At 44.7% G+C, this 26,455-nt stretch overlaps 1 protein-coding gene across 3 annotated transcripts in view; it reads left to right on the forward strand.

Annotated features, from left to right (window-relative positions):
* CDKAL1 (CDK5 regulatory subunit associated protein 1 like 1) overlaps positions 1 to 26,455 on the forward strand; it is a 634,401-nt gene that overhangs the window by 589,114 nt on the left and 18,832 nt on the right. For 2 of the 3 annotated variants that reach the window (XM_059399529.1, XM_059399531.1), the window contains 2 exons: positions 12,406 to 12,489; positions 15,677 to 15,841. In XM_059399529.1, coding sequence (XP_059255512.1) covers positions 12,406 to 12,489; positions 15,677 to 15,841 — 249 coding nt within the window. The remainder of the gene's footprint in view (positions 1 to 12,405; positions 12,490 to 15,676; positions 15,842 to 26,455) is intronic. The other variant, XM_059399532.1, reaches the window with a different exon arrangement.

Consider the following 26,455-nt stretch of genomic DNA (forward strand, 5'->3'; position numbering starts at 1 on the left):
GTACTGTTCTTCAACTTCACACTGTTCTGTGTGCTGTTTTGTAGCAGAGAATTGTTTATTATGATTCTGATATGTTAATGAAGAGGTACTCATTTGCAAATAACTGTTTAATCTGTAATTAAAATCTGGCAGCTCTTGCAAAAATAAAGACAGTTAAAATGCGTAGTCACTGGCCTGCTATATTGAATATGCAATTGCAAAACATTAAGAAAAGCATATCCTATTTATCACTTTTAATGAATCTTTCACTCCAGTCCCTCTGTAAGCCCTGGATGGGATTCCTGTCATCCCACCCATATGCCCTTTTTTGGATCACACATAAGCGAGCCATAGCGCGTGCACACACACACACACACACACACACACATTATCATTACCATATCCTCATTAAGATGGTGGGCCTCTGACCATATCCTGATGTTTGCTTAGCGATCTGAAATTCATGTATGCAAAAGGAATTTTTCTTATCCTTTTGAAAGAAGGATGATAAATATTTATACAGCCTTAACTCTTTCAGGCAGGCATAGGATCATGTTTTAGAAATGACAAGGAGCCGGTCAGGATCTTTTTCGGCATAATTCATCTTTCCAATAGGTCCTGAGACGTGAATTGTACATTTATCAATATTGGACAGTTTTGTTCCTATCTCCCCATTAAATATGCTTTGTCTTCCTTCTCTGAAATCCTTTTGAGTCCTGCCTTTGCAAAGGGGAGCCACAAGAGTTATCTCTGCTTTTCAGGCAAGATTGTTCCAGAAGGAGGCAGGAGGCCCCGCAGGCCTGCTGACCTGCACTCCTCAAGGCTGGGACCCTGATTGCTCTGCCTCCTCGTTTAGCTGGCTTAGCAACAGTCTCGACTCTGAATCGTCATGGACCCCAAGTATTGCTTTCGTGAAGTTATGCCCATTCTGAAGCAATAATTGGATAGAGCCGCAAGACACTCCTCTACTTGAAATTAGAGTCGTCTCCCAGCTGCTTGAATCAACATCTCTAGTAGTAATGGTGAACTTGGGAACGTGTCTCAGCCCAGAGAGCTGTCTGCTTCCAGTAAATGGAAGATGCAGGAAATTTCCAAATTGACTCCTGGCGGTCGCAGGAATGCTATCAGCTGTATTACTGATAGTAATCACACTCTTCCTGCCTATCCACTGGCTCCCAGAAGCTGGGTTATTAATCTGAAAACTCAAGGCTGGAGCCAGGTAATGGTGTTAATTATTTCTTTCACGTAGGTGAACCAAGTCCCTGAATTGTTAACTCCTATCCGCTCTTCATTCACCCTTGCCCTTTGGCAATCATGAAACCTAGACTGTGTGTCAGCTCTGGAGGAGAAAGGAGGGAGCCCGGGGGTGTTGAGACTGTCTGAGCTCTCAGGCTACAGCAGCCATTGGTCCCAGCCCCTGCCGACCTGCCACCACCATAGCCATGGCCAAAAGCACCTTGCTGTCCATCGGGGGTCCTCTGTGTCACTGCAGGACTCCTCCAGTCCTGCCTCCTTCATAAACTCCTAATTGAGAAACACAGGATATGCGAGCCAGAAAGGGCCTTACAGATGGCTGATTTCAAATCCCCCTGCCTTGTTTTTAGAGGAGGAACCTGAGCCCCCCAACAAAGGAAATGATTTGCTTAAAACAGCTAGTTAATGGCAGAAGGCATCCTGACTTCCTGATTAGTCCTCCTCAAGCTCTGTCTTAAAAGGGAAGGAGAGGGGCACCTGGGTGGCTCAGTGTGTTAAAGACTGCCTTCGGCTCAGGTCATGATCTCAGGGTCCTGGGATCAGGCCCCTCTCTGCTCGGTGGGGAGCCTGCTTCCTCCTCTCTCTCTTCCTGCCTCTCTGCCTACTTGTGATCTCTCTCAAATAAATAAGTAAAAAAAAAAAAAAAAAAAAAAACGGGAAGGAGATTGTACCACAGTACCCAGAAACCTTTGGTGAGATGCAGGGCTCTAGATTGGGGCTGTGGTTTTAAGGAGGAATCGGGTCACTGTGGGTTAAAATACACAATTATTGTGCTTTAAAAGATAAAGCAGTATGGAATTCATACTAACGCAATACATTTGGGTGCCCTTAACAGGCAACAATTGGAGGTGGAAATAGACAAGAAGGGGAAAATAAAATGCAATGTGATCTATGAGACAAAAATTCAGTGGGAGAGAGGGTTTTTAAAAACCCACTCTAACTGTAGGACGGACGATGGAAATCAGTTCGTGAATGCTGAATAGTTCGCCAGATAGAGAAAAAGGCCTTTTAGGATTTAAGTGATACCCTTAGGTTTATTTTAACTGGACCCTAGCTACTAGGCGCGGGGTATGAGTAGCCTTCAAAAGTCTTACCCCAGGTCAGCAGTCTGCGCTGTTATTAATGGCTTGACTCCTCAAGGTCTCTCCATTCCTGCAGTACAGTAACTTTGCATCAATTGGAAAGGTCTATTTGGGTTCCCTGAGGTTTTCTCAGCTGTGGGGCGAGTTGGCTTGGTTTCTGCTATGGAGTCTTGGTAGCCATCAAGAGCTCCTACTAGAGTCCCGCACAGACCTGGCAATGCTCGGGTTTCAGTAGACTATGCAATAGTGCGTTTGGCCAGAGAGGCCATTGAAAAAGAAATCAAAAGCAGCCGCAGAACTAGATTCCTTTGTGAAAGGTGTTCCTGATTAAAAAAAAATAAAGCTCAGAATTGGAAATTGTTTGGATTGAATGGCTGGGATCTTTCCTTTCTCCTCCCCACTCCGTCCTCCCCCCACAGTAGGTTGATAGGAAAGAGTACATAGGATTACTTGAGGCTTCCATCTTTCTTGGTGCTCACCGTGGAAGGCTATTTTTTTGTTCTTGGTTTACATAGGATCTTTTATTTGCGCCTTACATTTTATATAAAAACCACCCACCTGCTATACAAAAGCTACCGTGTTCATCTGTAACCTCAGTTTTTTCAGGTTGGGTTTTATACATATTTTTGCGCTTGTCTGTCCTCGAGAGCAAAGAGGGGCAGAGGATGGCGTTGAACCAGACTAGTCGTTTACATTCCCCGATGCGCGTATGCAGGCGTGTGCGCACGCGCACACTCGCAGCTTACTACCGGTTGCAATAAAATTGGGTAGAATTTCAGTTCAGCTTCATTAACTCTGAGACGGTGGAGTAATATTAAAGGGGGAAAACAGACTAGGTGAAGAGAAATCAATTTCTTTAAATAAAGACGTTTTAGGGGGAACTAGTATCCATTTTTTTGAGGTTATCATTGCCATTCCTCAATATTCTAGACCCATAAACTGCATAGCAGAACTTGTATGTGCTTGAAGAAGCTACATTTTCACGGCAGGAGAGGAAATCAGAATAAATCACTGAGATGCAGGTGCACAGTAATACAAGAAGGCTCTTTCCCCTGCAGCCTGAAAGCCCAACCAATAAGACAAAAGGGCTGGGACTGAGCTCTCCGGGTCTCCCAGAGCTAAGCCAAGGAGTGTTGGGGGGGGGGGGGTTGGGGGGGGAGAGTGGGGGAGGGGGGAGCAGGAGAGAAGAATTGTTATTCGGTCTTCTTTAATGAGATGTGTTGCCCGCTGCTGAAAGATTGGGGCAGCGTCTTTTGTAATGCTAATTAGACACCTTGAGAGCTTGGCTGGCTTTGATTTCTGCTTAATCCCTTCTGCTCTCCTCCGCCTCAATCCTGGCTGGCAAATGGTTGAAAGATGGTGGGGTGTAATTTATTGCTCACGTCTATGCTGAGTTCTTTGCTAACAGGGTTGGTAAGGGGAAGATGTCTCCTACCAAAGTCGGTATGTATGTGGGACATTCATTTTGGGCTTTTTGAAAATGAATTTGAGAATAGCTCGATCTCTGCCTTTTTAGTCCAAGCACCATTGTTTGTTTATTTGTTGGAAAAGGCTGCCTTCGCAGCCAGGCAAAATGGAGAAGGACAGAGTGGAAAATTCAGATGGCCTCTCCCCTTGGTTGCCTCAATCTCCCTAAAAACAACAAGCAAGCTGCTCATGCCTTCGCTTTTGGGGAGACTGTGATCGACCAGAAAAATGGAAACAAGAATAGTGCAAGGGTCAAAAAGAGGATTTTACCAGGTCGAAAAATCCTGCCTTTATAATTGATAGATATGTGTGTGTTCTTTCCTAAAATTAAACTGTTGTATTTTTATGATTACTGAAATTATGAGTGTTTGTGATGAGTTAAAGACAATTTTTTTGAAAATGACTAGTTTTTGAAAAATGAGTAGGATGGTCCTTTCTGAAATAGTAAAAGGGAGGATTTCTGTGAAATCCTTAAAAACTAGCTAATACTGGTTTAGAGCAGCCCTGTCCAGTAAAAATGTCCTATGAACCATATAGTATTTTAAATTTTCTGGTAGCAACACTAAAAAAGGACAAAAAAAACAAAACAAAACAAAACAGATGACATTAATCTTAATAATATGTTTAACTCCATATGTCAAAAATATTTCAGCATGTAATCAGCATAAAATTCATGAAATAGTTTACATTATTTGATTCATGTAAAATTTTTGACCTCCAGTGGTTGTGTTGTACTGGTATGTATTTTATAGCACCTCTCCCTTGGGATTTGCCACATTTGAAGGGCTCAGCAGCCTTGGGCTAGTGGCCACTGAACTGGATGGTGCAGGCTTAGTGCAGTTCAGTAACTGACTTGGTGAAAAACAATGGTCAGGGTGAAATCCACTTTTTCTGGTACGGTGGATATTATTAGCTGTATGACGTTGGCCTTGACACTTAGTCTCTAATGAGCCCTAGTTTTCTCATCTGTAAAATGATGTATTTGTACTCAATGATCTATTTATTCTCCAACCATGCCAACTCTGAAATTCATGATTCCAAAAATGCCTATCTAGAGCCTGGTTATACTAGAACTTACCCGTCCTTTCCTCTAACTTAGTATTTGAAAAGAAGCCTTCTTCTCACCACAGAGAAAATTGCAAGGTGTCCCGTATACCATTCCCATACCTTTCTTCCTCCAACTGTCTGGACCTTTCTTTGAATTCTCCTGAGGCTTATACTGTTTTAATAAAGCGTTTGATAGTGTTTAGGCTCTCAGCAATCTTCGCTCAGTACTTCTGAGTGAAGATGTAAAAGCAATTGGCAAGTAATTACTGCGCATTAGAATTACGTAAACACCAAATCTCTAAAACCCAGTAGTCAGTCTTTCTTCTTTCTCTCTCTTTGTGATCTAGCTAGTTTACTGTGTCATCAGTGAAACACAAATCCTAAAGCTGACTTATGCCTATGAGTGCCTCAGTGGTCCTATTGTTCCTGTTGTTCCTTCCAGGAAGGTTATCAGTTCAACTGTCCTGAGTCATAAGTGTGGTCACTTTCTGTGCCCCAGGAGAAGCCCGTCAAAGAAGAGTGGCCCAGACGCACAGAGTCACAATTGGTAGAGACCAGTGTGAAAAGATGGGGAAGGTGGAAGTATGTGGAGATTAACATTTAATCTTAGAATCAAACTTTTAATAAAAGAGTGTTCCACACACGTATCTCATGTTGGCCTCCGTTAGTCATCCTGTTGATAAGATCTCATGGATAGCTACTACTGGCAGCATCTGGCTTTGGGACTTGAGATAGTTCTCAATGTTTGTTGAGCACCTTCCTACACTGCCTGGGCATTGTCAAGCTTACCTGATGTGGGAAAAATAGATCTAACATACTTTGTGCTAGTTTTGTGATAAAAAAGGGCCACTCGTCTCTGTTTGTTAAGAGAGTAGATCTCATGTTCTGTGTTCTTACACAGTTTAAAAAAAAAATCTTCACAAAAGCACTGTAGGTAACACCTTAGAATGTTCTAGAATACTGAAAATTTACAGGCAGGTGGTTAAAACTTGGCTGTTTTTTGAATTGGCAGTTGAGTAAGCACCCAGGTATACATTTCTAATACTGCAAAGGGATCAGGTTGGCATTTCTCACATAACTGTTTGCTGTTGAGAATTATTTTAACCAGATCAATAAAGCAGGGTTATTGTACTATTACTGTTGGCTCTCACCCAGCAGATGAAAAGAGCTCTGTTATTAGAATGGGATTTTACCTCTAAGTGGGAAAAGACTCCCTCTTCTCTCCCTTTTCTCTTGCTGAAGTGGGCACAAGACAGAAAGCAAGCCAGCAAGCGATTGAAGAATACAGGCCACAGGGCTGCTATTAGAAGAAACGTCATAGTCTGATTGGATTCCAGAGATCCCTGGCATCTGGCCTTGGTATATTGCATCCCTACTTTTGCAAAAAGACTCCCCCCGCCCCCCGTTTTCTTGGTGTTTCTTCTGAAATATGAGGAAGGAACAATAGGACCACTGAGGCACTCGTAGGCATGGGTCAGCTACTTCCGGGAATGGATATTCTACCTCAAAGGAACATTCTTTTTCTTTTGCATATATTTATTCCTGTTAATAAGGAGAGCTAAAGAATATTTCTTTTTTTCACCCAGAAGATACTGCTTTTAAAAAGTCTGATAAAATGTATTTTCAGTCATTGTCTTAGAGTCAGATACGAATCAGCCCCTTTGAGAATAAACCACCCAACATCTCTCAAGAATCTCTAGGTAGACCAGCAAACGGACGGCAAGCATTTGGAATACGACAGACTTTGAGTCCCATTACTTGTTTTCTGCGCCATCATCATTTTTTGACACACATTCCTGTGTCATGGCCCTTTCATTACAGAGTGGAATTGTCGAGTAAGGATGATATTAAATTTTAATGTTATTGCTATTATTACTGTTGACTGTTGTTAGCATTAGTATGCCTGGTTCTTTCGTTCCCGCGTCTGCAGGGCCAGAAAACAGAAGTGTGCATAAACAGTCAGGAAAATTACCGGATACCCTGGAGACCCAGCATCGCATGCTCTGCCTGTTGAGAATGATGAATCAAAATGGAAAGGTTATCATTTTCATTAGCTAGGAAAGAACAAGACCATACTTTTCTCCAAGTGTAATTACAGTGGTTCACTGGCAACATTACACTGCAGTAATTAGTCTAAAGGTGTATGTGAGGGCAGGCTTTTGCACAGACACTAGAAATATTATTTCAGAGTTTAAGGTCACAGCCTTGTGTTTAACATGTTCCAGGCAGCTTAGGGGAGGGGGGGGGGGAACTAATTTGACTGGAACTAAAGAAAGACATTTGACATTTCCCAGAGTCATGCATTCAGAAACCAGTCAGGTAGAAAAATTGTATTTTATTATCTACAAAAACCAAGAAAACAAAGAAAAACAATAAAAGAAAGAAAGAAACCCTCAACAACTTAGCTGCGGAAATTGCATGTCAGAACATTTTGTAGGATAAACGGATATTCAAGTTTATTAGGAATGTGATATAAATAATTATGAGAGCTTTTGATATATGTGTTTTAATCTCCTTTTTTCCCCTAAGGCTATTGGACAGAAGAATTAATTTCTAGAAACTCTTCAGGGGAAGCAAAATAATTTCTTTACCTTCCTATAACTGTTGCAAGAGAGAAATATTTCTCTTGTACCGGTACTCAAATATGCATCTGTCCTTTGTGAATGTTTTTTGGATACTGAGCTGTTAACACTGCAATACTGAGATCTTTCAGACCTAACCCTCCAGTAGAGATTGAGTTGGAATTTTTTTCCAAAGCCTTATCTCAGGCTTCCTCTATAAGTAAAACAGAAGTGAGGACATGGAGGGCTGGGGAGGGACTAAGAAAGAAAAAATAAACTTTGTGTGAAGTTTATATTTAAAGTCATCTGTAGAAGTTTAAAAGAAACCTTCTACTTCTTCTAGAACAAGGGAGTCTTACACAAGTTACATTTCTTCCCGACGTAAAGGTGAAGGCCACAGACTCTGCGGTCTTTGGTTAAGGTTGTATTGTGCGCCGGCCTGAAAGCAATTCTCTTCAGTGTCTCTCTTCAGTCCTTAGTCAGGTAGGAACTTTCTGAGGACAAATGGGGAAACAGTATACTCGAATGAGCATTCATTCAGCAACCACATTCTGCCGGAAACCACTGCTTTGTTAACGCAAGGCTGTTTTATGTGTGTTATCTGGCCATATGGTTAGAACTGATGTTTCTCACAACTTTTGGGCACTTGGGAAATTTTAAGCATAGATGTGACACAAATAACACGGCTAGCTGATTATGTAATGTACTGAAAATTCTGCCCAAAACTTGAATTTAAAAACATTCCTTTTTGCTTGTCGCAGATGTTTCTCTACTCAAGGAAAAGTCACGCACTGCAGAATCAGATCTCTGATGGCGTAGGTTTTCTCCATTGAGCACTCAAGTGGGAGGCCCCGGGTAGTGGGAGGACTCCGGGACTTCCTCTTCTTCCTTCTGCCCTGCCCCAGAGCAAATCACCACATCTGGCCGGGCCTCAGTGTCCTCTCTTTGAAATCGGAGATTGCCAAACCCGCTTCAGCTGCTGACTTCCTGGTCCGCTTATGGGACTCCTGCCTTTATTTACAGGCTTTATGGATAAATGAATAGATAAGTAAACATAAGTAAACATAAGTAAATAAGTAAACATAAGACCCCTAGTCCCATCTTTCCAACAAGGCCTGGAAAACTGTACAGGTGTGTTCTTTCGTATCCAGCCCTGTGAGATCACCAGTAATGCAGGATCCCATGAGGCCTTTTTCCTGCACTTTGCCTCAGTTTGGGGACGCAGTCTGTGACATGGAAGAAGAATGGTTTTACAAGACCGTTTTTATCATTAATTTTTCATAAAACATCCTTTTTGTTGTTGTCTTATTTATTTAAGTACACCCCTGGCCCAACGTAGGGCTCAAACTCACAACCCTGAGATCAAGAGTTGCATGGTCTACCGACTGAGACACCCTGGTGCCCTTCATGAAACATCTTTTTTTTTTTAAGATTTTTTTTATTTATTTGACAGAGAAAGATCACAAGGATGCAGAGAGGCGTGGGTGGGGGGAGCAGGCTCCCTGCTGAGCAGAGAGCCCAATGCGGGGCTCAATCCCAGGACCCTGAGATCATGACCGGAGCTGAAGGCACAGGCTTAACCCACTGAGCCACCCAGGCGCCCCATGAAACATCTTTTTAAAGCTAGATTAAAATAGACTAACTGAAATTCTGCTTGCCCTAGGAAAAATTGCTTTCTCCACAGACATTTAAGGAATAAATGACAGAATAAGCCTACCTTGTGTGAGCAGGACTGACCGCCACTTGCAGGAGTCCTGACTTTGGCCACAAGATCAGACTTCTCAAAAGGAAACTCAGTTTCCCCCTGAAATTCATAACTTCCCATCCCAAGTTCCCACATCCAAAAATGCTGAGGAAGCTAAGTGAGCATTTTAGTTAACCAACTATAAATTATACGTCTGTAAAACAAATCAGAAACAAAAGGGTTATCTTTCTTAGGATTATAAAACAGAGGTTTTGTTGGGAAGATTTTGACAGGTTTCTTGGGGTTCAGATCCCTCAACAGCTTTTTGAAGGACTTTGTGGGTATTCGAGATCACGTTACTTTTAAGTGCAGCAAGAAAATAGCTGTGTGCTTGAAGCGTATGTTGACTTTAGGGAAAGTGAGCCTGGATTCAGAGTACGTATTTTCGCATCGGGAAGCTTGTGGACGTACCAGCCCCAATCCTACTGATCTACCACAGAGGAGGACCTAGAACTTTGGAACTGAGAGGTGTTTTAAATCTTAGAACCCAACTCTCTTTTTCCCATGTCCTGCTACTTCCTGACCTCTCCTTTTCGCGCTGAGTAAATGTCCTAACTTCTCTATCTTAAAAATAATCTACTCAGACCCCGTGTTCTCCCATCTAACATCTGCTTCAAACATGTGGTGGCTCGTGTTTTTAAGCGACCCTCCTTGAGACTCCTCACTGCCAGGTTCTGCGGGCAGGCCACACCCCTGCTTTGACCAGCCCTCCTCCCTCCAAGCATCCCCTTCCCGCCTGTCCTTGAACATTCCTGCTCTCGTGACGCCAGCTCTAGACCATTCTTTGGGTGCCTGATTCCACTGGCACCCTAATTTGTGCTACCAGTCACAATCTTTATGAAACACTTCATCGTCAACCTCTCACATAGTCTTAGGAATTTGTCCATTTTTAAAATTTTACCCCCGAGTTCCACCTGAAACCTTCCCCCTGCACCCCTGCTTCTTAATGCCGTGGGTGTTTTTAAGGTTACGGGAAATAGTCCATTCTCTTAAAGGTTGTGTCTGATAGTCACTTCATTGCAACTTCAGTCTTATATACATATATATCGAGGAGGGCATTTATTATTCATTTTAGTTCGTTTTTTAAGGGGATTGGAATAGATTGCAGCAGCTTTTCATTCAAGTCCTGGCTTCCTTATGCTCATTTTTGCTTTGTGTCTTTCGAGGAACTTTAAGAGCCTCACTGGTGAGACAGGATGCATGACTAAGGGGACAGAAGAGGTGACAGGAGGATGTTTGCCACCGTAAATTACCACACATAGCCATTTCCCTGCATCCTTGTGGCAAATATCAGTTAAATACTCAACTGTAAATAGTTCTCTGGTGGTTGATCAGAAGCCCCACCCTCTGCTGTGCACACGTAGCAAGTCTCCCCGACTCTGGGTCTGTGTGAGCTCGCGTGGCTGTTACCTGGTGAGCCAGGGGAGCCCAGCAGTGCGGACAACAGCTGTCCACCTTCATTCAAACAAGACGGAAGCAGCAGCTACAGTCTCAGGGGCTCAACAATCTCATATTGTTGCTAGATTCGTTTCCCGAAAACTTAATGTGAGATGAAGTGTAATTGCAGATTTCCTTAAGAACCATTGACAGATACTTAGCCTAAGTCATAAGCAACTCACACTGTGAAATGTGTACAAACATGCTAAGTTTTCCTCCAGAAGAATATACTTCAGTAAAAACCAATATTCATCATTCTTGTTAAATAAACAGCCATTCCCATTCGATGGAGAAGTTGGGGAGATGTTCTTTGGTTGCCACTCGATTTTCAAAAGGGGTGAATGTGGCAGGAAAGTTCCTTAGTTTTCAGGGAGTGAAGGAAGTGCCTGGTAAGTATCCTCCCAGAGACCTTACGACCTTTGGCTAAGGGGGCTACATTTTGAACAAGATAGTAAAAAAAGATAGTAAATTATGGTGTGTTTAGGTATTGGCATCATATGATGGAGAGGAGAGTTTGGTGTTTTGTTTTTAATTGTTAGGTGGTCTGTTTAGTGCAGCTGTGTTTACGTTTCCTAAACCCTAACTACCCGACTGCGGTAGCAAGTCCCTACATATGAGAATAGGGACAGCTTTTTTTTTTTTTTTTAAGATTTTATTTATTTATTTGACAGACAGAGATCACAAGTAGGCAGAGAGGCAGGCGGAGAGAGAGGAGGAAGCAGGCTCCCTGCCAAGCAGTGAGCCTGATGTGGGGCTCAATCCCAGGACCCTGAGATCATGACCTGAGCCAAAGGCAGAGGCTTTAACCCACTGAGCCACCCAGGTGCCCCTAGGGATGGCTTTTTTGAAATCTTCTTGTCCATGTGCTTTGACACAGAGAGTTGTATTTATCAAGCAGTGAAGGCAAAAATAATTCTAGGCACAATCATTCCGTGCAGCTAGTTGCTACTACATCAGACATTTTGACAGCCTTGTTAGAAAGAAGTAATTGGTGCTTTAAATGTACTTCACAGTGGACGAAACTTGGAAGTGGTAGAATGTTTTCGACTGGTCACATTTCTTCAGCCAATGTTTTGGCTGATTTAACTTCTTTGTTATTAAAGATGTGTGCTTAGACCGTAAATGTAGATTGAACCTGGAGAGAATTAACAGTCCCATATCTTTGCTGTCTTTCTTCCTAAAAAAAAATAAAATAAAAAATGAAACATGAACATGGAGTCGTGGCTACAACAAAGAAGAGACGGCTGCTTATGAGAGAGTAAATGTATTTAATAAGGAAATAGCCGTAGGAATTAATCAGTAATTGCAGAGTTATATGCAATGTGTGAAATGTTTAGATGCAGGGACTTAATGACTACTTTTCGAGGCATTTTCTTTACTGTTACATCCCTCATAACTCAAATTAATATTTATTACTACTCTTCCCCATTGCCAAAATATTTTCATGAATTTGGATTAGAAGCAGCTTGTTCTGGCTTGTTGGGCAACGTTGCTTGGAGAAACCAAGTGATACTTAGAAGAGTTTTGTGTGTCTTGGAGCCCTTAATTATCTTACTTATGTTGAAGGAGGAAGCTAAGTTTTGTTTCATAGTTATGTAAGAAAGTAAGATTTCATGCTAGGCTCATTTTATATTAGTGCATAGGTAATAGCGTCTGTCAGGAAATTTGAATTAGTGGTTCTTCTATTAGCTGCTCAGTAGCTAGCAATCCAGAATCCGCTTTAACTCCGAGCGGATGCCGCTTACTGGTCCAAGACTGTCTGGGCTGGCACTTCTGTTTTGGATCCTGAGGTGTTTGCCCTTACCTTTCCTTTTCTCTCCCCTTCTCTCCACAGATTGGCGAAAGACAACAAGTGTTAGTGACCGAAGAGTCTTTTGATTCCAAGTTTTACGTTGCCCACAATCGATTCTACGAGCAGGTGAGCAACACTTCCGAGGCCTGGTGCTTTCTCCGGAGTGAGAGAGGGCTGTGGAGCAAATCACTTAAGCAAAAGGAACAGAAAGGAGGGGAGGGTTGCAGAGTCCTGTCACAGCGAGGGGATTTTAGAGCATCGGGTCGGCTCCATGAACAGGGCCTTATCTCTGTGGGTTGGTCCACAGAATGCCTCTGCAAAGGAGTAAGTGTGTTTTTGTCTTTAGTCGTCTTTGCCGGGACCAGCCGTAGGCTTTAGGAGGCGAGAACAGGTAGTCCCCGCAGCTGGAATTCCCACAGCCTGGCAGAGGAGAGGGGGAGCCTCTGTCCAGGGAACAGGAAGGATGAAGGGGAAGGGCAGGGATTTCCTCCCGAAGCCCCAGCCCCGGCGCTCGCTCAGGTGGTCCGTCGGTCGGTGGTTTTTTCGGTTCTGTTTAGTTGTAGGATTTTTGTTTGTTGTTGTTGTTGTTTTAACTTCCACCTTGGTAAGAATGCTGGGGGCCAAGGGGAAAGAGTCCATTCTGTGAATTCAGCTCACGGGGCCAGCTCTGGAGACCAGCATGAGGATCAAACCGGCTTCACTGAGAGCATCGTCTTCACGGGCCGAGCCTGCCCACTGGCCAGCAGCCTTGCCCCCCCTTGTAAACTGGACCAGCTCACCGCACTGCCGGCCCGCCCAGCTTCTCTCTCAACATTTAGGATTCCACTCCCCCAAGATGGGCAGTGGTTCAGAAGTGACTGAAGAACACAGGTGCCTCCCTCAGGGGCCGTGGCCCTGGAAAAGGCCCAGGAAGAGAGGGGCTCTCCCCTACTCGGCAGTAGACTCTCCATGGGCATAGGGATTTCGTGTGTCACTCTTGGACTCTGTTAATGGTTTTTTGCTTTGTTTTGTTTTGTTTTGTTTGAGATTTTCTTTATTTGAGAGAGAGCACCAGCAGGGGAAGGAGTAGAGGGAGGGGGAGGAACAGACTCCCCGCGGAGCCGGGAGCCGGCTGGGAGAACTCGATCCCAGAACCCTGGGACGATGACCTGAGCCAAAAGCAGACACTTAACCAACTGAGCCACCCAGGCGTCCGACTCTTAACTTTTCTTAATACCAAATGTGTTTTCCTGCTTTTTGTTCCTTTCTCGTTAAATAAGAAGTGAATTTTTTTTTCCCCTATGGGTCGTGGCTGAAATTAGAGTGTGGGAAACCTCTTCGGGCTAGTGTGGGCGAGTCAGGGAAGGGAAACCCCCTTTCCATGTCCGAAAGCAGGGAGGCCGTAGTCGGAGAGACCTCCCCTGCTGATGCTTCCCAGGGAATAACCCCAAACTGGGCCCTGAGTTCTCAGGAAACGTGGGAGGAACTTTTCCAGGCCCAGACTAAACGTGCCCTGTTCCATACTCGGCAGGAACGACAGCGGAGGGGGGGTTCCCAGCACTTGATGCCGGAGACGAGTTTCTTCCCCATTTTCCATCTCATTAGTTGGCTCCCAAGAGCCATTTTCCTATTCAGGCCAACCTGCTCGGCCCTGGGGAGGAACTCGATTGTATTTTGGTCGCCTCTTCCCTCTCTTTTCTCTGCCATCTGGGTTTCTGCCTCAGCAGGAAACTTTTTTCCCCTTCATTTTAAAGGCAATGGCATGCCTCATTAGCTGTTTCCTCCAATTTAAAGCAGCCGGGCTTTTTCCAATTATTACAACTGGAGGGGGAAAAAAACACTGAGCCCTTCATTCAGATCAAGGCAGCAGATCAAGGAGAGTTCTTTCTCCCCAGAATAGTACCACATCTCCCAGGGACAGTTTACTCTAGAGATTTTCTTGTTTTATAAAAACCGATTTAAAGGGGTTTTCATATTCTGATACTAAAGCTCTTTGAGTTCACGTGCTTGCTGTGAGTAATTCAGCGCCCAGGTGACCTTTTTCCTCTCCTTTGATGGGGCCGTGGACTCAGTGGTCATAAAAAGAATCAAACCCAGAAAGACCCAGATCCCTCTTTGCGTCCCAGAGAAGTCGGCCGTGGAACCCTGGCTCGCCTCCAGCATGTCTGTCTCTACAGCGAAGCGTATCAAAGATGTCAGAGGAATGATTTTTCTAAATAAGATGAGCTCCAGAAGTGGAGATGGTATCTAGAAATGACAGTATTACTAGGTTGGAATGAGTCTGTTTGTTTTGGATCCTGACTTGAAAAGCCTGGCGAGCGGCTAAGGCCCCGACACAGAAACGTGGGGGAGACACGCCGTGTGCAAACGTCCTCCGGGTCCCCAAGGACCGGAACGTTTGCTCGAGGTAAACAAGTGCTTCCGTCAGAAATCTCGAGCGGAGAGAGACCGTCTGACAGTTCCTTGTGAACTAGCCAAAGGAGCCTTCAGAACTGCCAATTGTCTGTGGAGGTAGAAGGAACCAACGTGCCTGTCCCAGGACAGAGCGAGAGACGGGAACGGAGGCTGTTGTTCATCAGAGGAGTCATTGAACTCCAACACCAACACTTGGGCCATTAAAAAGGGCGCTTTTAAATGCTCTTCTGCTCCCTGCCCCTCAAATCACACACCCATGCTCTCTCTCTCATGCACACACACACACACACACACACACACGCACACACACTCATGCACACACAAACACGCGGCCTTTATCTGAAGTGTCTATTCAAACCATGATTCTGACAGCTGACTTGGCAGGTATGGAAAGTATAAGGCTTTCATCAGCGTTGTCTCAGTTTTCCTCATTGCATGGGACAGCCGAGAGCAGCATATCAAAGGCCTGTCCAAAAGCGACTGGCTTGATTGCTGGGGGCTCCCCCCGGGTCCGCCTGCCACATGCCTGAGGACAGCAGGCATCCCGAGGAAGGCGCATTGTCTCCAGCCCGTGGCTCCTCCCACACGCGCCTCCCTCGCCTGCAGGATCTCCAGATCCTCGAGCAGCTGGAAGATGGAGCCTACTCGGGACAGGGTCTCAGGACAGAGAGAAGAGGCAAGGAGGCAGCCAGGGGTACCCGAATAAAGGATGGACTGCGGCGGGTAGTCCTAGGTCAGTGTGGGTTCATTCATTGTGACGAACGTACCGTACTCGTGGTCGGATGTTCATGGAAAATAGGGGTCTGAGGTATCCGGGACTCCTCTGCTTCCTTTGCAGTCATCCTATCAATCTAAAACGGTGCTCTAAAATGGCAAGTTTATTTTGTTCAAATTAAGCCTTCTGAATTTTTCTTTAAAGGTCTTAGTGCCAAAGAACCCCACATTCATGGGGAAAATGATCGAAGTGGACATTTACGAATCAGGGAAACACTTCATGAAAGGGCAGCCAGTATCAGACGCCAAAGTATACACGCCATCCATCAGCAAACCATTAGCAAAGGGACAAGTCTCAGGTTTAACAGAGGTGAGTAAAAGACGCTTTTCTCTCTACCTTGCTGGTAAAACAGCAGCTGCAGAAGCACAGAGATTCCAGACCGTGTTTCTGTTATCATTTCTAGTTCCCTCTTTATGTATGCATGAGGCTTTAATCCTTCCTGACAGACTGAACTCTGAATTAGAAAGATGCAGTTTTGCTGATGCCTTTAGCTTTGCTGCTCCGCCTGGAGAGGGAATGAGCCCTTCCTACTTCTAGGCCAGCCGTGGAGGGCAAAAGGCATTATTTTCAGGTGAAAGATGGAACACAGAAGATCATCTGATCCAGGGCATCTCTGTGTCAGGAGATCCTGAGTGGAAGGGGGTGATGAGAGGAAGGTTTTCTTGCTTTACGAAGCTGTTGATAATACAGTAAACGCCTGCAGTTAAACAGGCACTAAAGCGTGTCGGTGTGTGTGGTGTGAGTGCCTTTCTCCAGGCTGTTTGTTGAATATCTGCTTTAGTCATGTGGAGTGAAAATTAAACAATTTTTTTCCTTTCTATAAAAAAGTAACCTGACCCCTCTTTTATACCTTGGTGCAAATCTGGCTGTTTTCCAGTCTCCCTCTTACATTTCATTGAGCTACAGTTGTAAAAGCTGATGGGGTGTGAAATGAAAATGTGTATCACATTTCTAGGCATCATTTGATGTCCTTTCTCCAACACAATTGTTAAGCACTCCACAAAAAAGTGTGCAGCCATGACTTTGCGTACGGAAAAATGAGAAGCGATGTTTATCTGGCCATCGAATTCCACGATTGTTTGAATGTATGTATTATCTTTCCCCTCAAAATAAACTGCCAGGGCATGTTAATTAAGCATCGAGCGTAGCAACAAAGAGGGTCCTGTTATCTGTGCTCTCACTCACTGTGGTGATGGACTCTGATGCCCAAACACGAGTGACGCCTCTCGTGAGCCTGACAGGTGCACGTGAAGAATCCGCGTGCACGGCCATCGGACTGATAAATGGAGTGACACAGGCTCGCCTTCGCTGGGGCCCTGCCAACTGTGTGTCGTCCCGCTCAGCCAGGAGTGAGCTCTAGTACTTGATAAGCATAGCCATTAACGGTTGCTGTTGCTTCAAAAAAAAAAAAAAAGTCTTTGGGGTTTGGGATGGATGACCCGGAAGGAACACTAGAATCCAGAATTTAAATTCTCTTGCGTAAAGATTTGGCTTCTGATGCGTTAGCTAATCCTTGAGGGATTGTTAAAGGAAGTGGGCTTTTTGTTGTTGTTGTTGTTTGTTTGTTTTTCTACAGACTACGTATTACAAGGTTGCCTTTACATAGCCACAGTGAAAAGGATTTCACAGCAAATGGCAGTGGTGGGCAAATGATTGTTTAATTCCTTCAATGTAGGTCTATTGAAAAGGATAATGTTTTGAAACATTATCCTCAACCAAGAAAAGCAATACCCTTTTGTTAGTTCCTTGACTGTCGTGTTACCTGCTACAAGGGCAGCACCGTTTAAATTTGGGGGGCAGCCTCCTCTCATCCCCTGTCCTCTCTCCCTCCAGCCTGGAAAACGCATTGTCATCTGTTCTACCAACGGACCTTCTCTGCATGGGACTATTCCAGATCCTGGGTGAGATGAGGGAAAGTCACTTGTGTGTTGGCCCTCCTCGGTTTCTAGGAAGGGGCAAGGCCACACGCATGAAGCCAAAGGGTTAGGACTTTCGAGGGAAAATCAGGCCAGGCTTCCATCACCGTTTGTGACTTCCTGTATGTCAGGACTGAGCGTGGCTTTACACTTCATTACTGGTCAGCTTTTAAAGATAACACCAGGCTCAGGGTCAAAAAGCCTTCTTCAGTCAGTGTGTCCTGATGTTAGAAATGTTTTTGCTGATGACACAAGCCAAAATAAATTAAGCAGGAGGAGAACAGCTTGTCACACTTTTATAGAGTAGAGAAGTGGGTAGAGGTTGTAACCATGTCTCAGACTCGTTGAGCTCTTTGAGCACCGGTAAAGGTTCTGGAACTCTTGAATGACAGAACCAGCATACTTCCTCCATGGATGAAGCATGACCTTGGGGTCTGACAGACCTGAGTTTGCATCTGGACTTGCCAGTTTCCCCTAACTATGCAACTGCCAAGCTTCCTTTCGTCTTCATTTCAATGGGAAGACTAATGTCTCGCCTGTAGGGTCATTGAAAGGAGTCCCTTTGGTAGTGTCTGTAAGCCACCTGATACTGTTCCTGGGACATAGCAATCAGCTTCCAAAGGGTCGTTTCCCCTTTCCCATAAATCTAGTTGCATCTAGAAAGAGCAAACCCTGAAGATGACCTGGTACTAATCATTGTCGTTGTGTTTCGTTGTTTTAGCCCTCATCATGCAGTACATGAGGGGAGTGGGTTTCTATATACGATGGTCTGTTTAGGACAGAGGACCCATCCCATCGGAATGTGTTTCTGCATCTTGTAGGCTTTTCCTTAGTTTGTCTAGAATGGCGACCTCCCCTGTACACTTTGTAAAGACATCTGGAAAGGTCAAAGCATCTAAAGCAAAGTATTGTATTAAGTAATTATTGGCCAAAGTAAATGCATTTATCCTCATTGAGAATTTTATGATTATTCTCTAAGTATTTAGCCCGATGCTCCTTGAGAGTTATTTTGTCCCCCTTTAGGTCCTGTTGGCGTCTTCTGATAAAACTAGTGAGAGGTAGAACAGACTGGGGGAAGGGGCGCAACCTGGGTGGGCATCGTGGGATCCAGATGATAGCATTCTGGCATCTGTGGTAACAGACTTTTTGACCTTTTGTATATCACTTAGGTTCCCTGGACCTCAGTTGTCTCCGGGATTCTGTGATTGAAATATTCTGTTTGACAAAAATGGATTGACTGCCTACCCTGTGGCAGGGCGTTGAATTCTATAAATATTAATAAATATCAGGCCTTGTTATTTTCAGGTTGTAAGTGAGTGCCCACAACAGGATGGAAAAGGCGAGCAATAATCAAGTCAAAGTTTACTGTCCTGTACGAAATTATATGCTAGGAAACAGCATACGGTAACATCTTCCATGAGTATTCCCCCATCTTTCCTCTCAGTTTGGTTAAAGGAATAGAGAATTAGAAAGAGAGGGTGATAGGAAAGAAGCAAAATTGCCTGAATATTTTTAAGGAATACGGAAGCAAACAGGTACCGATAAGCTAACAGGGGACATTTCTGAGTATCGTTTTAAGGATAATTAATTTCAAAAAAAGGTTATATAATAATTAAACGGGGGAAGGCATCATGGAATTCAAAGGACAGATATAAATCAAAGAAAGGGGAGATCATGAACTTTTATATGAAAAGTTTCAGGGGGCTTTGTTCTTAGGAGGAAGCAAGGGACACATACGTTTTCATAGATGTTCTTGGATCATAATTCTCAAGTGTGGTCTCCAGACTTGCAGCATCAGCAAATCTGGGAACTTGTTAACAAGGCGAATTCTCAGGCTTCAAACTGGACCTGAATCAGAAACTCTGAGAGTAAGGCCCAGTAACCTGTTTTCTTAATAAGCTCTCTGGGTAATTCTGGTGCCTGCTCAAGTTTGAAAACCACTCTTCTAAGAAAATGATTCTCAAGTGGGAAAGAGGGTTTGCTATTTATAAAAGCAGTTTTAATATTGTAATGTAATAAGGCCAAATTTCCACACTTGGAACTTCAGAAAGCGTGGGACCGCATCCCCCTGGATGGTGAAGACTGTCTCATCTGCGTATTAATAATTCTTCTGAAGTGGGTTGTAGAAATGACTGTGGGGACATGCAAACGTCACCTGCCTGTGGGGAGGGGATACTTAGGGGGAAGGGCCATAGGCATGGGAACCCTGAGAAAAAGCACAAGTTTTAAGGTGTTGAAGAGCGGTGATATTTTTGCCACGCTCCCTCATAGAGCCCAAGTGTGTCGTAACGTATCCTGTTCAGTGCGATGATCATTTTACACAGTTGAAGTTTCCTCAGAAAATTGCCGTGCCTTCCAGTCGTGCCACCTGAAGAAAACCCATGGGGAAATAGCGCCTACTGCACCAGATCCGTGACCACCTGATAATATGAAAAATTACCGAAGAGCCGTCTATCAAAGACTGGGATCAAGGAGTTGTTTTGTTTTAACTCAGTTATGGAAAATTTGTACTGTAGCAAATTTCAAGCATAATACATGTCACATACCCGTCACCCACCTTTAACATGTGTAACTTCTTGTCTTCCACACTGAAAATCCCAGGTCCTGGTCACCTCGCATAAGTACTTACGGGCTTGTTCCTGTGCTACTCACGTAACTGTCCACGAATAACCATACTAGCGCCATCACCTACAGTGTGACTCCTGAGCGCGGAGCTGAGTTGAGGTGGCGGTGGTGGGGAGGTGGTTTTACAGGTGTTTTTGTTCCTGGGTATTTCCCTCGAGGACTGTACGGGCAGAGGGTAGTTTTGAAGTTAGCCGAATTCATTCCTCTCTGTACGGCTGTACCAGCCAGTGACTACTCTGCTAGGAACATTTGTTCCACTTTATTTTCAAATTTGGGGGGAATTTAAAAAATTTAGTTTTGTTTCAAAATCATGTAAAATATTTAGCAAAATCAAATCTACGGAAGTATGTTCTGAGAAGTTCACCTTCTGTCTTCTCCACCCTGTTTCTTCTCTTACCTATTTAAGGAATTTTGTTTGCTTTAGTTTTTGGCTTATTCTTCCAAGGGTTTGCTTTAACAATATAAACAAATACATGTACATGTTTTTTGCCACCTCCGTCCTAGATAAATTATAGACACTTTTGCTGTTTTTCACAGTGTATCTTGACAGTTACTGCCTAGCAGTATATGAAAATTCAATGGATGTTTACAATGATTTTTGTTAGGCTCTTCGGCAAAATACATGAGAGTCTGTGTTGTTCTTGTCTCTAAGTTGAATACTATTACCCTGTATGAAACCCAGCATCTTCTCGGTCAAAGAGAGAGGCGGGATTACCTCAAAGTATTTAGGTAGCCAGAGAGACAGCAGACTGGTCAGAAGGTAGTGGTTAGGTGACTATCCTCACCAATATGTGGTGTTTTCTGGAGTTTCGGTAGTGGCTGTCCTAAAGGATGTGAGGTCAGGCCCGGGTTTTTCAGCCCAGGCTCAAACCAGCTTTCCCTTTGGAGTTGCAAGAGTCTTACCAATGACTTCACGGCTTTAGTTGTCTTCTGCATACCACTCGGCCACTCGGGCTTGTGCCGGATGCAGAGAAAAAAATGAGGAGAAAATGGACGGTATTAACCGTCTTCTCTGTGTTCTGTGGAAAGTGGTATTCGCGTTACCAGCCTGTGTTAGGAAGACAGGAGAATATGAACACTACCCCTGCTTGATCGAAGCTAACTAGTTTTACTCCTGGTGCTCTTTCCTCTCTTGTGGCCCATCTTCTAACAAATTACTTGGATCCTACCATCTCTGAGATCAATACTTAAGAAGTCAGAGCCATTTCGTGCCTGAATCGGAGGAAAATGCTCTCTGATTCCAAACTTAAGTAGTGAGTTTTATTGCAAAGTTTTTCTTTTTTTGAGTTTATTCCTAGTAGGAAAGGATTGCTTTAAATAAGAAAGAGGTGGTGGCAGGGTGGGGGGTGGTGATTTGTGGAAGCAGCTCGAGATTTGGAGTCTCTCGTGTTTGGGTTCGGATGGGAATTACACGCTTCTCTGCTCCTGTACAACCTCCTTGAATCACAGTTTCTTCATTTGTAAAATGGACACAATCGAGCCACAGAGGATTAAATTAGATCATGGGGACAGAATGCCTGGTGTATCACACGTGCATTAATATTTGATAAAAGGATTCAGTAAGTGTACTTTTAAAAATCAGTGATTTCCTGGGTCTTAATTTTTTTTTTTTTTTACGTCAATGTTTTTTTAAAAGGTACTTTGCTTCCATTGGCTTTCACTCTATAGTATTGTACAGCAGTTAAGAACACTGATGCTGGATTCTGAACACTTGTGTCTGAATCTGTTCCACCACTTACAAGGAGTATGACCTTGGGTAAACTCTTCTTATCTCCACCTCCTCTCTCTCCTCCGTAAACATGGATAATAGTACCTGCTTCATGGGACTACAGGGAAATGGCTTAACAGTCAATAAAGATTGGCCCCTCTTAATATTATCATTATTAATTTGTGATACATTCCACACAGTGATGCAGAGAAGGTAAAAATTGCCCAACCTTTGATCATTTCAAAAGTTGTCATCGGGACACCCAGGTGGCACAGTCAGTTGAGCGTCCGACTCTTGGTTTCGGCTCAGGTCATGATCTCAGGGTCGAGAGATCGGGCCCCTCATCAGGCTCTGTGCTCTGTGTGGAGTCTGCTTAAGACTCTCTCTCCCTTTCCCTCTGTCCCCCCGCCCTGGGAGTGCTCTCTCTCTCTCAAATAAATCCTAACAACAACAACAAAGATAGTTGCAATCATAAGCTGTCGATTTCCTACAAAATGGCGGATGAAAACAGACGAACTTGGCAGCCCCTCCACATAATGAGAAAAACCGATGAGCAGAAAGAGGCCCCACAGCAATTTCAGAGCTCAGATATTCATCCTGACAGACGTTTCTTTCTCTTTATGTGTCTTTCTAATGGCGACTGTTCTAGAACGGAGAGCTGGACCCACCATTCCGTTTCTCAGATGCAGTGGGAAGGTTGCCCCCAGGGTTCCTGGCTGCCACCTGTTTCTCATCCGTTGAGACTTTGATCCCAGTAATGGATTCGCTTGAGCAGTTAGATGGCTCAGCACCAGCACAGCCGACTGCCCGTGGAAAGGAAGCAGGAGTTTTAAAGGGTGGCACGGTTTGCCTTCATTCCCAAAGGGCCAGCAGGATATTCAGGTGGACTGAGTTTTATGTACAAACCATACTATATTTTCAGAGCTCTGACCCTTACAAAAGCACCGTAAAACTGCTTTCCTCTCCATCTAACATTCATTTCCAAAACCACTGAAGTGAAAGGGTCTATTAGTTCAGGGCCACATTTGAAAGCACATGAAAACTGCGTTCACGAGGTTAAGAAATGGCTTAATAATTAAGTTAAAACAGTTGAAAGTGGATCTAATTTCAAACAGATCAGCTAACCGTGTTAGAAGCAAATGAGGGTGTGTTCCTTCCTATTTTCCTTCCAGCCCTGAGATATTGGCTCCAACCCCACGTGGTTTTTCTCATTCCTTTTTTTTTTTTTCTTTTTAAACTTGATATAAGATTGACTTCTTCATTGCCCATATGTTAAATTGGTGTCGCCCACCGTGAAAACACAGTACACTGGCTATTAAGTCCATTTCGTTCATGCCGCACCCATCAGTGTCTTCTGCCCGCCCGTTAAGACGTGGTTGGGTGTCGCTGTCTCGATACGTAGATTTTATTCCGTGCTGCTGAGCTGTATATTTTATTGGCATTACAGCTGAACTCATCGCTGTGATTATGTCAGCTCAGGATGCGCTTGGTGTGTCCGCTGTACCTTCGTGTACCTGTTTGGTGACCATCCAGAGTACCATCTGAGTGTCCCACTGCTCAGCAGTCTGCTCTCACGCCTCTTGCATCACCACCCATGCAACCACGGACGATAATTTCCTCCTCCCGAGGCCTGGTGCTGGGGCACGGGGAGGGGAACTGTGTGCGTCATGGAATTGTGCCTTCATAGCAATAATGGCTCCCAGTCAGTGACCCTGTCCTGTGCGCGTGGCATGAAGTTTACCGATGCTACCTTTTTACCCGTGTTCTCTCACTGTATTCCTGTAGCCTCAGCCACAGCAGCTGAACACAGGAGCACTGCTATGCTCGCTCACCAAGAGGCATAGGAGGGAGGACTTGGCCAGGCGCTGCCCCTCCCTCTGGACCTGGACTCTGGAGGGAGTAGAAGGCACAGCGAGCTTGCAGTCAGAGGCAAGGGCAGACGCCCAGAGCAAGGAAGGAAAGAGACTAGGCCCCCTGACACTGGATTGTTCACACATGCGCCATGTGCCTGATGCCTGGAGTCTTATGGTGGGTTTCAGCGTTTACCGACTTTAATGTTATTGAGGCACCGGCCCACATGTTGGCGATACAAATAACAAAGAGCATCCTGGCCTTTGAGGAGGTTTTAGTCTGGGTGTGGTTCTGGTAATACTCTTCTTCCATAGGGACCCTGGTAGGCCAGGGAGGGGGTCTTATGTATGTACACCAGCTGCCCTGGGCAACATAATGGCTCTGGAGGTGAAAGTTTTATGGGTGATTTTTTACCAAGTCTAGAATGAATTCATTAAGAACAAAAGGTATTCTTCATCATAAAAGCAACAAATAGAAAAAGCTTTCTTAGGAAAACCAAAGTGGTATCTTGGCAACACCCAAACATGAAAGGTCAGCTAGGCCCAGTCTCATGTCCCCACCAACTGGGAGGAGGGAGACTCCAACAGAGGAGTATCTGTTGTGATGGTTTGAATTCATGTGTCCTGAACTGCACTTTGATGCTCTCGCATTGGCTATGTTACGCTTCCTCCATCAGCTAGCATGGCATGGCCGTGTCTCAGTTTGCCTGGGACAGCCTTGCTTTATACCTGTTGTCCTGATGTAACTGATCATGGTGCCCCTCTCTTTACTCCCCACCATGTTCTGGTTCAGAAGATGAATCACGCGGCCATCCTGTCAATTTCCAAAGTGGACCCGGTACTTTGCTAAGTGCCGCTTGGGACGCAGAAGTCTAGGACGTGGTCCTTGCCCTCAGGGAGAGGAAAGTCTAGTGGGAAAGAGGAGATATGTATGTTTGAAACAAAATATGTAATATAGCAAGTGCTCAGTAAGAAATTGGAAGCTGGGAAGCCTCTCAAGGTTGGAGGTATTGGGGGATATGTGGGTCAGGGTTCTTTGCAGACAACAGAAAAATGTTCATCTAGTTTAAACAGAAAGGGGGATACAGTTCACAGAGTCGTGGGAGAGGCTGGCACGTAGATGCTGCTAGAACGACAACACCCAGAACCACATAGAAGGTGCCAGTAAGAAGTCTTCCCTGGCCCCACCCTGTACCTCAACGGCAGAGTTCCCACGCCCATCCGCCTCCTCACGGAGCCCACTCCACAGTCCGTCCCTCCCGGCATGGCCTCTGGGTGTGGAACCTGGCTCTCAAGCCTGCGTCCAGGGATGAAGGAGAAAGGGAGATGGTCCCCAGAGTCTGTAGTGATAAGAATCCTCCGCATGGAGACCCAGTGGTGTGAAGAGGCTGTTGGAACAGTTTCCCCTGCAGGGGTTGTCATGGATGTGCTGGGCTTAGAACTGGACTTGAAGGACAGAAGGGACCAAGGCAGCAAGTGAAGAAGGAGATTCTCTCAGTGTGAAAGGAACACAAGTCAAGGGACAGAAAACACAGGAATGCAGCTGGCCTTCTGTGTGCATCCATACATAGATGCGGGCCGGTGGGAAGCGGTGGGAAATGATGTCTCCTGGGAAGGGGGAGACCTCTGGGTTCTGAAGGCAAATAGCACGAGACAGAAGTTGGGCTTTGCTACAGTAACACATAAACTCCGAAAGCTCGGGCTTCATCCTGCATACACTGCCACACATCGAGAACCTCGTGAGGCGCCGTTGGGAATCAGGGACACCCCGTTCCACGCAGTCCCTCAGGGACCCAGGCTGATGGCAAGCAGAAGTTTGCTGGAGAGCCAGGCTCTTCCGTCCCCCAGCACCAGAGTGGCTGATGACATTTCTGTTCACGACAATTGACCGGAATATTCATGTGGCCCCACCTACTTCAAGGGTTTGGGAAATACATACTTATGGCATGGCATGGCCGTGTCTCAGTTTTCCTGGGACAGTCTTGCTTTATACCTGTTGTCCTGATGTAACTGATCATGGTGCCCCTCTCTTAACTCCCCACCATGTTCTGGTTCAGAAGATGAATCACGCGGCCATCCCGTCAATTTCCAAAGTGGACCCGGTACTTTGCTAAGTGCTGCTTGGGACGCAGAAGTCTAGGACATGGTCCTTGCCCTCAGGGAGAGGAAAGTCTAGTGGGGAAGAGGAGATATGTATGTTTGAAACAAAATATGTAATACAGCAAGTGCTGTATTGAAGTGCCTGCCATGGCCGGTTGGAAAATCTTTGAGGACCAGCAGAACTGTGAAAATCATCTGTGGGAGGAAAAACTGAGGAGCACTGGGCCACCCTGTCTGTCTTGCTCACCAACAGCCCTCAGGCCCAGCACAGCGGCTGGCTCGTAGCTGGCACTCGGCACATGTTTGTTGAATGAATTTGGCTCTCGGTGACATGCAGGATGGAATGGAGAGTTTTTCCACCACAGGCAGGGAAGTTGAGAATAAATCTATGACTTCAGCTTGGGATATTAGTATATTCTTTAAGGACTAAAAAAGAAAAATTATAGTCGAGCTACAGAACCTGTTCTTGGAGGTCATTCGACGTCTTGATAAGCACATTGCAAAAGCCCATTTTTAAGTTGAAATAATCTTGCAAATTTAAGTTCTTTTTGTGGAAACTGTAAGGATGAGTACTTTAGAGCTGGGATGCTTCTAACCATAAATTTGCGTTTTCTTCCCTTTTTTTTCCTAAAGATGAATCTGACAGCCTGTTTCTCCCGTCATGCTCAGAAGACTAACTTTGAAATGTGCCTCAAATAATAGAACTATGGATATTTCTGTTTTC

The sequence above is a fragment of the Mustela nigripes genome, chromosome 5, assembly GCF_022355385.1.
Source record: "Mustela nigripes isolate SB6536 chromosome 5, MUSNIG.SB6536, whole genome shotgun sequence".
NCBI lineage: Eukaryota > Metazoa > Chordata > Mammalia > Carnivora > Mustelidae > Mustela > Mustela nigripes.